Source organism: Cololabis saira, chromosome 24 (genome assembly GCF_033807715.1).
Source record: "Cololabis saira isolate AMF1-May2022 chromosome 24, fColSai1.1, whole genome shotgun sequence".
In the NCBI taxonomy this organism is placed as follows: domain Eukaryota; kingdom Metazoa; phylum Chordata; class Actinopteri; order Beloniformes; family Belonidae; genus Cololabis; species Cololabis saira.
Genome location: NC_084610.1, coordinates 7594023 through 7610697, shown reverse-complemented (window position 1 = coordinate 7610697; position 16675 = coordinate 7594023). Strand labels below are relative to the sequence as shown.

At 40.4% G+C, this 16675-nt stretch overlaps 1 protein-coding gene across 5 annotated transcripts in view; it reads right to left on the bottom strand.

Moving 5' to 3' along the window:
- Positions 1-16675, bottom strand: part of LOC133425087 (neural cell adhesion molecule 2-like) — a 436069-nt gene that overhangs the window by 66577 nt on the left and 352817 nt on the right. For all 5 annotated transcript variants that reach the window (XM_061715764.1, XM_061715765.1, XM_061715766.1 and 2 more), the window contains exon 8: positions 11073-11218. In XM_061715764.1, the coding sequence (XP_061571748.1) occupies positions 11073-11218 (146 nt within the window). The remainder of the gene's footprint in view (positions 1-11072; positions 11219-16675) is intronic.

Sequence of the window (16675 nt, the reverse complement as noted above, 5' to 3'; positions counted from 1 at the left end):
AGGTTACGTAACCTACGCCGTGGGCTCTGCGTTGGAGTAACGCGGAACCATAAATCAGCCTTTATTCTGGCGTGATCTTCGCAACAACGGGCAAACGAGTGATTATGTACATTCACTGAGTGAATATTATGAAAGTAAAATATATATTTCTCGCTAGAAATGTAACCAAAATGCATTTTTTATGCAGAAACTAACTCAAAATATTGATTTTATTCACTAAAAAATAAGAAATGTCCGCCATGTTTTTTTTTTGATTCATTCCGCAAATGATGACGAAAAGCATTCTGGGAAATTTTTCTGGCCCTATATCAACTAGTGAGCATCGGAAATGCCTCGATCCGTAGGGACAGATTCATAGCCACTACACTAGTTTTCTTCACTCCCCCTAGGTGGAAAGAGGAATTGGGAACCACTACCCTCACGGGAACGCGCAAAATTTAGGGGTAGGGCTGAAAACTAAGGGTAGTGGTAGTATTGGGACAGGGCCTAAATAGCCCCTAAAACTAGAGTATTTCTATTGAATCAAAACAACTTACTGTAGTTTGGGTTAGTCATTATCAGGTAACGTTCAACCCTTAAAACTAGTGCATTTTTAGGTATCCAAACTATTTGGTTTGGGGCCCACAACATCTTGTTTAGGTCTAAGCCTAAACTACCTGCTTAGGAAGAAATGTGGCTAGGTTAAGTTTAGGAAAACATTGTATTGAGTAAAATACATGCTTTTACAACATTAACCAGAGGTGGAATTACTGCGTCCATTTCTGATTTTAAGTTGCTTCTTCACGTCTTATAAGACTACCCAGGTTACTGGCACTGCAGGGTCACTCTGGTTGCTCAAAACTGCATCTACCATATTTTCTGGACTATAAGCCGCTACTTTTTTCATAGGTTTTGAACCGTGCGGCTTATACAAAGGTGCGGCTATTCTGTGGATTTTTCTTCCACCGCTAGGGGGAGCGCTAACCGGAATTAGAATCAAAACTAAGACAAAATAAATGCAAAGAAGAATATTCTACTTCTTCTTTAGCAGATAGAAGTAGGTAGAAGCAGATTTCAAACAGATAAATAGATAAATAAATACTGGTTATTTTCTCTTGGTTCTGTCCCGTTTTAATCAGCAAAGTTGCTGCCGTGTTAAAAGACACTGTTAGGAAAGGATCTATTTAGGTACAAACATGTACATCATTTACAGTTCAATATCCTTCTGTACATGTAGTAAATATCTAATCTAACAACATAAATATCTGCGGCTTGCATATCTTTTTTTTTTAAATAGAGCGGATGCGGATTGTATGCAGGTGCGGCTTATAATCCAGAAAATACGGTATATGTTTAAAATCGTTACGATAAGCTACCCTAACCATTTTGAATAGAATATATGTAAGAGGTTAATCAATCGTTTTATATTATTCTCAGGAACAGAGCTTAAGTCTGCCAATGTGCGGCATCTTTCATATTTATAGGACTAATACTGCAGACAACAGCCCTACATCTCCTTATGTGGATGCTAGGAACCTGAGCACGTCCCAATCTTTGTCAACATCTCTCCAATAAGATTCAAACAGTAAATGTTCAATCATCATCAGCAGATTGCCCCATTATGACGACCATTACGTTGTAGTAAATATATAACCAGAGAATCATCATGCGCTCTGACGCTTGTTGCCAACACATCCTATGTGGCCAAGCCTCAGCTGTGAAGCCCAACCTTCCCCTGTATCCCACTCTTTATTCTGTCGCTTGTAGACTGCTGAGGCATTATCCTGTTTAAAATGGTTTATCTTTCATCTTATCGTTGCCATGCTATCAGATAAAGAGGAGAAACAGCATTTAAAGACTCAGTCGTGATCCCTTTGTGCTGCCTCTGCAGACTTGGCTTGTTTGCTTTGCCAGCCGGGGTCAATGGGATTGGGAGCGTGTGTGTTGAATAGGAATACTGAGGATGAGGGGATGAGACGGGAAGGGGGGAGAGAGGGAGAGAGGAAATCTTCTTGGACAGAGCTTCTGAGTCAGGAAATCAGCGGCTAACCCCTCCTCCTCGCTGCAGCCCTACTCGCCAGCTGACGGGGTCTTAGTCTAGAGACGGCCGCAGCTTTGAAAGCAGGGCCTGTTTGATATGCCACTCAGTCAGCCGGCGAGGCATGTGGCCAGTCATGAACACGATACGCGTGCCAACCTGCACCCACAGGGCATGTGCATGTTTTCCGGCAGCACGCCTGTTGCAGGTGAGTACGAACCACATGAAAGCGCAGACATAAAAGGAAAAGAAATGAGGAAGTGGAAGGAAGAAAGTGGAAGCAGGCCAGCATAAAGGAGGGCAGAAATGAAGAGAACCTGTGTGGCTTTCATCAAACACATTTAAAATTCCCAAAGATAACTGATATTTCAATTGACATGCTGGAAATGTTATTTTCAATGCTAGGTAGCCTACGCGTTGATTACTTCAATACTTCAACGTGAAGATGACAACATATTGCACTTGTGAGCAATGTTGCTGAGGACTCATGTAATTGGAGCAGGAAACCATAATGCTGGAAAATCAAGTGAAAGTTCAGCGAGTTGTGCAAGTGTGTAAGTAAGTGGTGATTTTCACAGGTGCTGGGTTTAGAGCTGTGAGCTGATAACAAGCCAGATGGTCTCTCTGGCCCTCATTTCCAAGAACTTCACATATTGGTTCATCAGGAGCGCTTCCCTCTGAGCCACTGTTAATCTTTAATGAGCTCAGTTTTAGAGAAGACGGCGGCATTTCTTGATCCTGTTTTGTATTTAGGTTTCAGTTATATTTGTGGATGCGATGACATCAAATATTCACTCCCAACAGTTTACAAAGGTGCTTCGCTGCCGTTGTAGTCTTTCGCAGTGTGCTTTAATGTCGTGCTGACAAGTAGTCTGGTACTGCTCGACTTGATTTGGATTTCTAGGGAACACCACCAACGAACACAGAGGAAACCGCCTCTGGACACCTTTAGATAGACGTAAAACCAACCAAGCACAGAATCTACAAGAAGGATCCAAAATGGAGTGCAGTGTGGTAAGAAAGTGGATGACTGTTGCCAGTTTTATAGTAAAAACATTAGCAGTTCTGCAACCAGCTTGGCTGTTTTGAATGGTGGCTCTAGGCCACGTCTGAAATAGGGCTGGGCGATATATCGAAATTTTAATATATATCGATATATTTTCAAAAGTGATATGGTACGAGACAATATCGTTTATATCGATACAATTTTTTTTTTTTATGATTTTGATATAGCTTATTTTGTGACAAATTGACTTGAATGTTTTATTTGAGATTTGCACAAATGTTTTGTTTTTTGCACAACTGTCAACCTCAGTGGAAAAGTCTGCCTGTTACTGTCTACATTGTATTAATTGCACAGGGTATTTTAATTTAATTGTTATGCAGGAAAGGGATATTTGTTTTATTTTATTCAAGAAGCATTTTTATTCTATATGTGCAGGCAGTTTATTTTTATTTCATTTGTTTTATACATTTTGATATTGTGCAGACCTCTGTTAATAAAGGAACCTGTGTGACATTTGGCATGAGGCTTTGTATTAAAACAGTTTTCTTAGGGGTTTGTCTCCGAAAAAAAAGGAAGCTTACAGCGATGCTATGATATAATGTTTTGGGGGAAAACGCAATTATGGCACAGAAAAAATATCGATATATATCGAGTATCGCCATTCAGCTAGAAAATATCGAGATATGACTTTTGGTCCATATCGCCCAGCCCTAGTCTGAAACCACTCCATAGGTCACTATGTAGTCCACTATATTCCATTACCACCATTATGTAGCCGTGTTCGTAGTGCAAATTGTTAATCAATATAGTCCACTCAACATGTTCCAGAATGCTTTTTGAAAGGTGAACTACAACCGATGGTCACTAGTCAAGCAATCCTGCTTGATCCATTCACTTTGTAGCCTGAAGTTGATCATGTTATATTTCAAATGCTTAATGTTTGTTCATAACACTGGTGTCTACTGAAATGTGTCACCAGCAGCCATATGACGACATAGACATGAGGTTTACCAATTATTTGTAAACCATTAAGGAAGAAAACTGTAAACATAATGGCGTAATCATTCAGCTTCCAAGATGATGGCATCTTGGTAGTACAACAGGACATGGAGTCATTTATCTAAGAAGATATTAACATAGTTGATACAGTAATGATACATACACCTGCAGTCATCAGTTGTGCTTTATCTGTGCGACAGATATGAAGCAAATCAAGTTAAAAAACTTAATTCAATGGATGAACTCGCTATATAGTCCTCCACATAGGAGTCCCTGCATAGTGACCGTGGACATGTGGATGGTTTGGTACCGTATGTTCAGTACCGGTGGAAAAAAGCTTTGAAAATTAGAGACAAATAAACCATTTAAATTTTCAGGTGTGGCATGTGCATACAGAGATTTCTTCAGATTCTTAACGTATTGATGTTATCTAAAAAAACTAAATACAACATTTTTTGTATTTCTGTAATTTTAATGGACCTTGAAGTCTGCACAAATAAAGTTGATGATGATGATAAACTTGAGCCAATTACTGTTTGAAAATCTTAAGACACATTTTTTAAAGATAACAGCTTTTTCATGTCACTTTCACCTTGAATGTTTGCAGAAGTACAATAGTCAGCTCACGAGGAAAGCACCACTCGACTCCACTCCCAGTTTATTTAATAATTAAGTTCCCTAAACCGCCCCCCATGATGTTCCCTCACACAGGGGGGTCGTGGTGTTTGCTGACAGTGAAAGAGCAGATCCGAAGCAACACAACGTGGTTAGTAAAACCAGGCCTTCTGGAGCCTGACGTCTCAGCAGGAGATGACTGTTTGCAACGGGATATGCAGATTGGAGAGCAAATTGAGAGAGGAACATCCTACCTGAAACCCAAATGACTGCCACCATCCATCACGGCCGGTGCGGCATCAGTCCTGTTTGTCTTTGCGCATGTTTAGGTGTGCTGGTTTGAACCACGCATTTCCATAATTGCATTTGCTGTGAGAAGAGAAGCACTTACTCTCCTTTTCGGCTGTGATTTATCAAAGCAAGTGATTCGAGCCAATGCACACATTCATTTATCTACGCGGTGACCTTTTTACGAGCATGAGAACCACCACCATCTTTGTTTTATTTTCGCAAGACGAACTGTGGTGAAAGTGCATGTGATTTCGACATTGATGACCGATTGTTGCTCAAAATGTGTTTTCTACAAAAAAAAAAGGAAAGAAAAGCTCCATTTCTATAAGGAGAGGCTTATACGGACATCGCAGATGATGTTTGCAGAGAGTAAAACACAAAAATAGAAGCTGCGTGTCTTCTTCTGAAACTGCATTACATAAGATGTTCTAAGGAGAAAGAAAGGCACTAAATAAAGAGCAAACCGAAATGTTTACCCAGAAAACTTCAAGGTTCTTGCTGCTTCTTTGTTCTGGGAGGGAAGTAAAAGTGAGACAATTTCCCTTGAGACAAGAATCTCAGCTAGTGTGAACCCAGGCTGAATGCTCATGTTTCTTAAGGGCAGCCATCTTTAAGCCTTTCTGCATTAGTTACTGCATGGAAAAACACTGGAATCCCCTCTCATTAGTGTATCAGCATATAAACAGGATTTCTAACAATGCATGACTCGAAATGCAGCATTCCATGTTTGGCAGATGGAAATAATTACATCTGATTTCCCCTGCAACCACAGATGAAAAACAACAGGACATATTTCCCTGTTATTATTCACAGAATATGAACTAACAGCAGAGTTACATCCATCCATACTAAGAAAAAGAAGGAATTCAATGGGAAAAAGCAAAGGGGTTTTTAACTTCTATAATAGCACAAGGTTCAGGAGTTTGCTTATCTGGATGATTTAGGTGCCTGTTAACACGATGCAAAGGAGAAATTACATCAGCAATGGTTTCAGTGAATGACTAGCTGTTGCCCATCCATCACCAAGGTTTATGAGGCCACTTCCACGTATTCTACAGTGAGAAGTGTAAAACATTGAGGAGAGTTTCCAATTTTCCCAGACGTTGATGCTCCAGCAAGTTCACCCAAAGGACAGACCATGTAATTATCAGCGAAACCACAAAATACCCTAAGAATGACCAAAGTGAAGAGGCCAATTGCCTTATCTCAAGCTCAAGTAGCACTTCAATTAGCAGGGGTGACACGGAGGGCCAATCCCCTCCATGATCCTTTTAGCCATCTTGCCCCTATAACAGTGACTGAACTGACATGTCAAACTAACAAACCATACCACCTGGGGGCAGACGTGCACCAGTGTGGCTACTTGCTGGCCATCATTACAATAATGTTAAAGATGGTGCAAAAACAAATGAAGACAAGAACATCATTGAAGTAGCTGAGATGGTTAGCGCTTTGCTCTTTGCTGTTTGACTGCATTGGTGGTGATAAATGCAAAGAGATGTACTCCAAGAGGATGTTGGAAGTGGAAGAACATAATTTCCTTCCAACACATATTCAATCAGCACTCAAATCAAATTAAGTGTATTTATAGAGCCCTTTACAATAGCCAAAAGGTACCAAGTGCTTTACATGAAAGTCCTAAAACAATAGCCTACATGAAATGGATAATTAAAACTAATGTGTAAAAATAGTTAATACAATAGTACGTAAAATGGCACATAAAACCTACACAAAACATAAAACCAATATCAGCAATGACCTGAGAAATGACTTCTCTGGTCGCAGTTAAAAGCTGGACTAAAAAAGTGGGTCTTCAGCTTGACTAAAGGTTGAAGTCTGTGGCAGTGCAAATGTCGAGGGGCAGTTTATTCCATCCTCTCGGGACCACAACGGCAAAGGAGCGGTCACCCCACTGTTTAAATCTGGAAATGGGGACAGCCAGTAAAAGCTGGCCTGAGGAGCGTATTTGAGTTTCCAAAATGGGTCTTCAAATGCATTTTAGAGCTTAACTCTGTTAAACTACTGCGACTGTCACGTGACATCTAAATCACTGGGCCGTCATCCCCACCTGAGCTTTAGCCTGATCTCAAGCTAAGCTGCAGGTTAAACTTGTACCACTTTTTTTATGTTAAAATTTAAAAAAACATTTAAAAAAAACTACTTGTACTACATTAAACCAGAGCTAAGTTAGCCACATGCTAATATACAGCATAACTGGCCAAAGATGTTTTGCAAAAATACTCAAAGCTCTCGACACTTAAAGGGGACCTATTATGAAAAAGTTTTCTCTTGCTTTAACATGTATAAAGTGGTCTCCCCTCAGCCTGTAAACTCAGAGAAGGAGGAAAGAGACCAAATTCTGCAGTGTCTGTACAGCCGCCCGGATGAGCCGTCCAGTGATGTGGATCTACGAGCCGTTCAGATTCTGCGCATTTTCGTTACGTAACCAAAATGCAAACCACGCCCAGAACTATAAAACCGTGTAACTCAGTGGTTCCCAAACTTTTTTTGCCAGTCCCCCCTTTTGTACATAACAGAATTTTCGAGCCCCCCACGACCCCAACACAGACACATCTTTTGCATTCAAATGTGACTGCAATTTATTTCATATATGGAACATATGTGCGAAAAAACTGTCCATCAATGTAAAAATAGATTTTCAACCTGACCAGCTCACAGAGATTGAAACAACAACAATACAAACAGGAGCCAAAATCTGAACATTTGCTCTACAAAAATTACACCTTTAATCCCCACATCTTTTCAGTGATGTGAGTAGGCTTGCTTCATGTGTGCAACACATTTCTTTTTTTTCCTTTTTACTGTACAATACAGTATGCATTACTTTCAACATATTTTTTTCCAAAAATAACCAGCTCCCTGAGGAAAAAAAAACAGCAGCAAGAGCTAAAAAAATAACCAACATTTAAACAATTGCTCTGCAAAAATGTGAGCTTTAATCCCCACACCTTTTCAGTGAGTGGGGTGGGCTTGCTTCATGTTACAGACCCCCCCTATTTCCTGTCTCTCTCTCACTGCACATATGTATTGAAGGAAAAATCTTAAAAAAAAAAAATAAAAAAAAATAATCTACCTTCCAACTTCGTCACGCCCCCCCTGCAATAGCGCCGGGGGCGCGCCCCCCAGTTTGGGAACCACTGGTGTAACTGCATGCGAGCGTCCGACTATCGCGTCGCACTGCGCGACATCCGACGCTCTCTGTCCATCTCCCTCCAGCAGCTGCCACTTTATTGAGGTTTTTGTAGTGAAATGAGGAGGAATCATAGAGATAACTTCTCATTTCAACTAACTGGATCAGCTGTTCCCCATCCATGACTGTGTCCTACAGCCCTTTCAACCAGCTTTCAACGCGGGCGTCAGGAAGAGAATAGAAGCAGGGCGCCCGACAAATGTTCAGCTCAAAACAGCGCTGCGCGTCGCTGCGGCCAGTTAGGACAGTCCAATAGAAAATAAAGCAATGGAATTGATTTTGTCGCTGATGCTCGCATCGCATGCATGACACGGTGTAAATAACTCCGCCGGACGGAGCTTCCGCCATTTTTTCGTAGCGGTGTATCGCGTCATTGCGTCATTCGCGTCAGGCAGCCAATCAGCACAGAGCCTCATTGTCATAGCCCCGCCCACTCAGAATCCCTCATAGAGAATGCGGTTAGAAACTGGGAAGATAAAGACATGGCACAGAGGTTGAATTTCTAATTTATTTAGCAAAAACAATCAAAAGCTTGTTTTTAAGACATTCAAGGCCTGTTTAAAATAGGGATTAGATGCCATAATAGGTCCCCTTTAAATAAATATAAATAGCCCAAATATCCTGTGAAGCACAGCAGAGATAACTGAGCTTGTTCTCACTGTTTTGGCCACAGACTCGTCTGAGTTGTCCTACATGAAGCCATCTTTCTGATGGCTATAGCTCAGCTGAAATTGAGAGATGCTAAGGCAAAGTAATTCCTTACACCAGAAAAGTCTATAACAGAATGCAAATGAATACCCAGAAACCTCAAGGAACTGAAGGAAACCGTTTTGTCAAGGTACTGTAGCTAAAGCTCTGGAATCAGGCCGTGTTCAGGCTTTTACCAACATTTTGGCCTCGTTCTTTTTCCAATAAATTATGGCATTAATATGTTATTATTTGTCCAAGGTTGTATTTGCTTCATTTAAGACCAGATGATTTGTTTTTCCTCATATTTGAAACTTATAGGATGCTATAAATGAAAATAGTAACATTCGTATACTGTACACTAGCAGTAGATTAGAATCTAAAAAGAGACACTTTTAAGTGATGGTGTGAAACTCTTGTGTGAGCTGCCGTATTCTGACAGCAGCTGTTTCATTAAAACCTTTGAAATAATCACTAATGAGACAGAGTGACATCTGGATGAAAGACGGGCTTGTGTAACAAAATAAAAGCACCTTTTTGCTAAAGAGTTTCATGTCATATCCAAAGACGTATTTCAAATTACACAAAACCAGATGCAGATGAAGATCTGTACGTGTGAAAGTGTTTCTTTTATTAATTTCTTGATCAACTGTAGATGAACTCAATATGCTGCTGTGCTTTGTAGCAGCAACAGCAACAACAGGGCGCTTTGATTCCCATAACAACGGAGCCCGAGGCTCGGGCTATTGTAGTACTTTGAACAATCTGTCATGCTAAAAATGACAGACACGTTACAATCTCTCAGGAACAAAGCTGAAATAATTGGTGTCTGTAATATCCAGCAAACATGGGAACAAAAAGTGAGAAATAAAACTGAGCTATATAGAACCACCGCCCCCCTCGATTTACACCTTTATCGTAGCTCAGACTCTACAGAGGCGTTCCAGCTTGAGTTCAGCAGGATTTTACACCTCATATCTTTTCACTTTTTCTGCTGAAGGATATGATGGAAAACTGCCCAACATGAAGAACCTCTCAAAACGCTGTAGTTTTAATAGAATCTGGGTCTGAATTATAATTGTTGCATAAATTAATGAGCCAATGAGGTTAAAAAATGTTTCGTCCATGGACGCTTTTACAGGAGACCATATTTTTAGGTTTTTAGGTTTTTAGCTGAACCACCCGAAATGGGTCAAATCATAAAAATGTGAAACGTGTGAGTGTTTTTTGTTTTGTTTTTAAATGATAAAACATTTCCCTTTTCTCTACAGTACTGTCCATAGTTGTCTCATTTTCTTGGAACACCACCTTTTTACTTTCTTAGACATTTTTGCGGCATGTGATTAGGCCTGTGTTGAAAAAATCGATTTCCCAATTCTAAATCGATTCTCATATTAATTCCTAAAAATCGATTAATATGTCTAAAGATCGATTTTTTTAATTTTTTTTTTTAATTTTATTTATTTATGCATTTTCTTTTTCATCATTACATTACAACTTTTGGTTATTTTTTTGTTAATCCCCAAAAAAGGAATGTTTTGTTGGACACGAGAATAACTGGTGCCATGTTTTTGCCTTTAAATATGTTTAAAGGTATGAAAACATTAAAGTGTTAGGTTATAATTGCATAAATTTTCTATATTTCATTACTTAATATACTGTCTTGGGGTTACATTTGCAAAAAATGCTAAAAAACAAATGCTCAAAAATTAAAAACCAAAATAGACCGAAAATGGAAAAAATAAAAACGGAATGTGGGAAAAAATAAAAGCGATTTCATCCCTCTCTGTTTCCTCCCTGGATCTGTTTGGTAATTCTGACCCACATGATGTTTCTAAAGCAGTTATATCAGTATTCTGGGAGCTGATTGGTCCTTACAGCATCATCGGAATCGAATCGATTCTTGACATTTGAATCGATCCCCAGCCCTACATGTGATGCATCAGTGATGAAGAGTTATATATAGACATGAAGTGTCAGTATCTTTGCAGAAGTTTATGATACTGGCATCGCGTGTTATCAAAATGATATATCAGATTTGTAGCAACATATACCTGTACATTTTGTGCAAATTCCTCTCTAGGCTGCAGAGCACACAGACCTGGTGAGTTCCTTGCTGGCTCTTAAAAGTTATGCCCTATTTGCTTGACACTCACACTGGAGGCCAGGCACATGATGTGATGACACACACACACACTTACATACGCGTGCACACACAGCCAGATGGACTTTCTGGCAGCTCCTACCTTGTCTCCGTCCATGAAGGCCTGGCCGTCGCTGGCTCTCCGCCAGGAGATGTCAGGCAGAGGCTCTCCCTCAGCCACGCAGGAGATCATGGCGGCGCTGCCCTCTACGGCTGTCACGTTCTTCAGCTGGATGATGTGGGGCTGAACTGCGGGGCCACAGAGGACGAGAGCGGAGCGGGAACAGAAAAGGAGGAGAAAAAAAAACAAACAGATAAGTGATTGCAGAGGGAGCGGTTTGAAGGGCGGAGGAATAGGTGCGATGGGAGAAGAGACGACCGGTCAAAGATGTAACTCATAAGGGAAAGGAAATGAAGGCTGTACCTCGGGCGTAGACACTGATCTGATACATGACTTTGCTACTGACAGTATAGGCCGAGTTCATTTAAACGCCACAGTCGCACATGCACGTCTCATCATAGAGAAGCGTTGCACAGGGAAATAACAGAAAAGTGACTTAGCTCAAGTTTTAAGGCACAAAACCCCTGATTTTCTACTGAAGGAAGATGCCTCTCCAACATAGTGATTTGCTTTTGGCACTAAGTGCAGATAAGTGTGAAAAGTGTGCCGCCGAGGCCCGGTCTCTGCTCGCCTCCCCCTGATAAGATGCTCCAGCAAACGCTGTCACCCGATGCATGTCAAGGTTGCAGAGCATACAACATGAATCATGGATTACACCTTTTTTTTTTTTTTTCTGTCTTACCACACACACCATAAACAAGTCCTTAACAGCCGGCTTTGCGAGTAGCATGGCATAAAATCCAAGAGGAAGCGGGAAGTGAATGGAAAATGTTGACTACTGTACCGGAGGCTTTTAACAGCGCCCGGGGGGAATCTAGGGGTTGTTTGGCAATTTCACGTGGCTTCAGCCTCGGGGTGGAGGAGCCATCTCGGGGGGATTTGGAGAGCTTGTCAAAACATGGGGTCACACAAACACACCAGCGCACACCTATATCACATACCAGCAGCATCTTCAGTAAATGGATCAATATCGTCCAAGTAGAACCTATTTAACCACAAAATCAGATCTCAGCTCTGATCCTTTACTTATGATTAGGGCTGTTCGATTTTGCCCAAAAATAAAATCTCGATTTTTTTCTCTCAAAATCCGATTCCGATTACGATTATTTTGTGAATTGACAAAAGGAAAAGAAATGATTTCAAATATGCAGTTTTTTTATTGAACATTTGCCCCATTGGGCTTTAAGTGCAAACTTTGCTCTTATTAAACCAAAAATGAATGAATAAAGTGCAAAACTCTGTAAAATAAGTTGAAAGAAAGTTTAAAAAAATATAATAAAATATAAAGTTTTATCTCTGAAAAAAAAAATCAGCAAATCAGCACTTGCAAACATACAGTAAGTTATATTTCCAATTAAATAAAACAAGACATTTTCTAATTAAACTAAACTGGGTCTTTGCATGCTAAATAATAATGCAACCCATGAAGGAGGTAGAGGTGTGTAATGTCACTCATTACATTTGCTGTTCACATTTGCAAGTTTTTTGCAAGGAACACGAGCCGGTCTACCGCATCTGGCTTGAGGGATGCCCGGTGGCATGTTACAACGCCCCCTCCTACACTAAAGAGCCTCTCCGATGGGGTATTTGTCGCAGGTATTGAGAGGTATTTCCATCAATCATTAATATGGTATCAATCATTAATATGTGTGCAGACAAGGTTTAAAAAAAAAAAAAAAAAAAAAAAAAAAAAAATTTGAAAAATCGATTTTACGATTTTCACATTTTAACATCGTTCTAATTACATAATTGCGATTACGATTTAAAACCGATTAATCGAACAGCCCTACTTATGATCTTATTTTATGTTTTACTCATGTCATTAAACTGTATTGGTTGTTTAGCAACTACTACATTTATGCCAAATGAAAAGCGTTCAAAGCTTGGGTTATTTTAAAGAGCAGCATGCTGGGAACCCGAACAGTGAGCATCTTAAACCGCCAGTCGCTGCGTTCTGGGAATACTCTGCCATCCCGTCAACAAAGTCCATATGGACAAAAGGAGTGAGTAAACAAGCTGAATGTCTGGCAAGGTTGTGCGTCTGGAAGTAAATCTGACAGCAAGTGCATCCACAAGTCCTGTAATTAAGTCAGAAATAGAAATTTAAAGCTCTTTGCAGGTGTAGCTCTGGAGCCAAGTTCTGTTTAACCTTTACGACGGGGCAAGAGTGAGCATCTCTACTGGAAATGTGACAAACTGGCATGGGAAAACAAGGAGCTTCTGCTTCAGTGAGGTGTTTGCACAAAGGATAGCAACGGAGGAAAGTTATCCTGGCACAGTCTGTTCACCCTGCTGCCGACTGGCAGAGGAAGTCTTTCACAAACTTAGACACCTCTTTTCCTCAACCTTGTATTCAGAAAGCAGAACAGTTCATTTAAAGTTTTGTTTGTGCGACTAGCATGAAGTATAGGAGTGTTGCATCAGAAGTTGTCTGACGAGATGCACCATTTATTTTCTACTGCAAAGGTCCCACTCAGTCCATATTCTGAATGTCAATGATTCTCAAAGTGGAAACGAATCAACATCCTCTGTTTGAGTGCGTATATTTGGTCATTTGAAGAGAATGCTATCTCAAAAAACACAATCTTGATATATCCGTCTGAAAAGGATAAAACAAAGGGCAGAATTATCCAGCCTCCCAGTTTTATCTCCAGCCCTCCAGCAGTGGCCAACTCAAAGCTGCAACATCCACTTCCCAAGGGGACTTTTATGCTCTGATGCTGGGGAGTCTTCACCGAGTCACTTTCAGGGGTGGAGTCAGCCACCTCCCTTTTAGTTCACGGGCCAGACCAGATATCAGCACCACTCAAGGTGACCAAACTTACTTATGATTTTTGAAAATATCCATGTCTGTAGATCAGGGGTATTCAATTGGCGGCCCGCGGGCCACATGCGGCCCGCCAGGAGCTTTTATGTGGCCCCTGGTCATATTTCAAAAAAGGGGGTGTTTGTTGGAAAAAAAAAAAAAAAAAAAAAAAAAAAAAAAAATTAAATAATATTTTTATAACTGGCTACTATGGACTAAAATGGTTGTGCTCAATGCTTAATATAATATTCAAATAAGGAAATCTTGGTGGAAAGTGGTGCTTTGTCATTATGGCGTGTTTTATTAAAAGTAGGTCGATATCAATTTCATTAAGTTTGCACAATGCATGGTTTCAAAATGAACTTGCATTCAAAATAATATTTCTTTATCTGAATATTATATTGAACATTCACAATTACTAAATCTGGAGACAATTAATACATAATTCATATGTAAACTAGATATATTCAAATGTATAATACAAATGTATTATATTTACATAAGTCTTCGTCTTTGAGTGCAAAATACATTTGAAAACCCCCACATTTTCAAATTGTGCGGCCCTCTCCATACAGTCCTTTTGCAGATGTGGCCCCCGGCTGAATCTAGTTGAATACCCCTGCAGTAGATGATATTCTGGTAAGATAACCTTCCTGAGTGGCAGCTGGATCATAGTTATCAGCTCATGAAGTTACCCACCCCATTCAGGTTAATTGATGATTCTAAATTGGGTGTATTATACATTTCCTGAATCCTTATGGTCCTGTGAGTATTCCAGTTTTTGTATTTTTTTTTTTGTATTTTGTGTCTAATGTTGTTTATAAATCTAAACTGGTTCCTTCTCTCATTGTTATGTCCTTTATGTCGTGTATTTGCATGATAAAGACCAGTTTGTGACATTAGCCTAGCGGCTGTTATAGTTTCATAGGAGCCTAATGATGCTCTTCTAGTTTAAGGCTCACAATGACCTGTAACAATGATATAGTATGGGGTATATTATACATTTCCTGAATCCTTATGGTCCTGTGAGTATTCCAGTTTTTGTATTTTGTGTCTCTGTTGTTCCTAGATGACACAGGGCTAAAAGATAGTATATAATTTAAGCGAAAATTGTGTAAAAATGTGTGTTGTTTATAGTTTAAAGAGCTGCAGTGACCTCTATGTTGGTCCGAAAGATTCACATCTTAGCTTCAATGAATGCTTAAAAGGTCCCCTTTAAAATGATACCAAAGACAATATTGTGAAACGTTGACAGATATCCTGTACATGAGTCTAAACCAGGATATGCAGCAGCATCTAAAATGTAATTTTCTGAAGGGGGTTTTAACTTCATGAGCTGATAACTATGATCCAGCTGCCACTCAGGAAGGTTATCATTCCAGAATATCATCTATAGACATGGACATTTTCAAAAATCACAAGTAAGTTTGGTCACCTTGAGTGGTACTATTGACAAGTGAAATTTTGGGCTCTGGCCCATGGACTATTTATTCCAGATGTTCCGCCTCTTTTTTAGAGCAATATTCCATCTTTGTGTTTTCCCCTTTCAAGGTCGAGGAAATGTATGATGGTCTGACGTTGCAGCCACATCTACAAACTCGTCCCTTTCTGCGACATTCGGATTAAAATGTCATTCACGTAAATGTTGTTGATCTGAAGAACATCTTCACATCAGCACATCTTTGGCAGAATGCAGAACATGCTGCAGCTTTTGGCCAATCAGTCAGGATAAGGGCATTGCTTTGTTCCCTTTACATGGTGGAGTTGAGGCAATTTTCATGCTACGTAACTTTACTTCATTCAGACTTCAACGGACGGCAGCACTGGTTTTGAGGCAAGTCCCCCGCGATATGCTTGATGTCAAGTAAGTTTCAAAAGAGTTTAACTTCTTACTTGCATGAGCGTGTTCCTTTATAACAAAGACGTGTTATTGCAAAGATGCTCGTCAGATCTACAGAAATCATGCAAATGACATTTTGATTCAAACTGCAAAAAGCCTCCCTTGTTGGCAGGTATGTTGTAGGGAATGGGTCATTTTTCCAAATGTCACAGAATCCGTAAATATCCCTCCGGAAAAAGCCACATGATTGTGTTAATTTGTGGTTATTGATTTGCTAGTCAAGTGCTACATGTCCCCTTTAAGAGCCATGGGATGCTGAAGGCTGATGAGGAGGGTTGGGACGGCTCCCGGATGCCTCCCTGGGGAGCGGCCTCGGGCATGTCCAACGGGGAGGCCGACCCAGAGACTCTGGAGAGGTTAGATCTCTGAGCCGGCCAGGAAACGCCTGGTATCCTCTCAGAGGAGCTGGAGGAGGGAGCTGGGGAGAGGAGGCCTCGGCCTCTCTGCTCAGGCTGCTCTCCCTGCAACCCAAACCCACATAAGTGGAAACTAATAGTTGGATTGGACATAGATAATTAATGGGTCCAACCACATAAGCAAACCCAAGAGGGCGATTCACATGTAGGAAATCTGGAACAACCCCACACGGGGTGATATTCTTCACCCCACTTAGGGCCCGATTTACTAAGATCCTAAATAAAGAGTACTAAATTGCGTGTGCACTGAAAAAGTTTGCGCATGCTGTTTGCATGTGGTTTGCGGGTGATCAACTAAGATTGCGTGCGCAATTGATAACAGGTGCAAACAGCAGTATTTAAATGAGGTGTTGCGCGTCTTAAGGTTTGCGAGCGCAGATCTGCGCCATGGAGAGTGGATGGAAAGCACAGTCACAAGTCACAAGCGCAAAATGAAATTTGACGAGTTGGAGTTAGAGATATT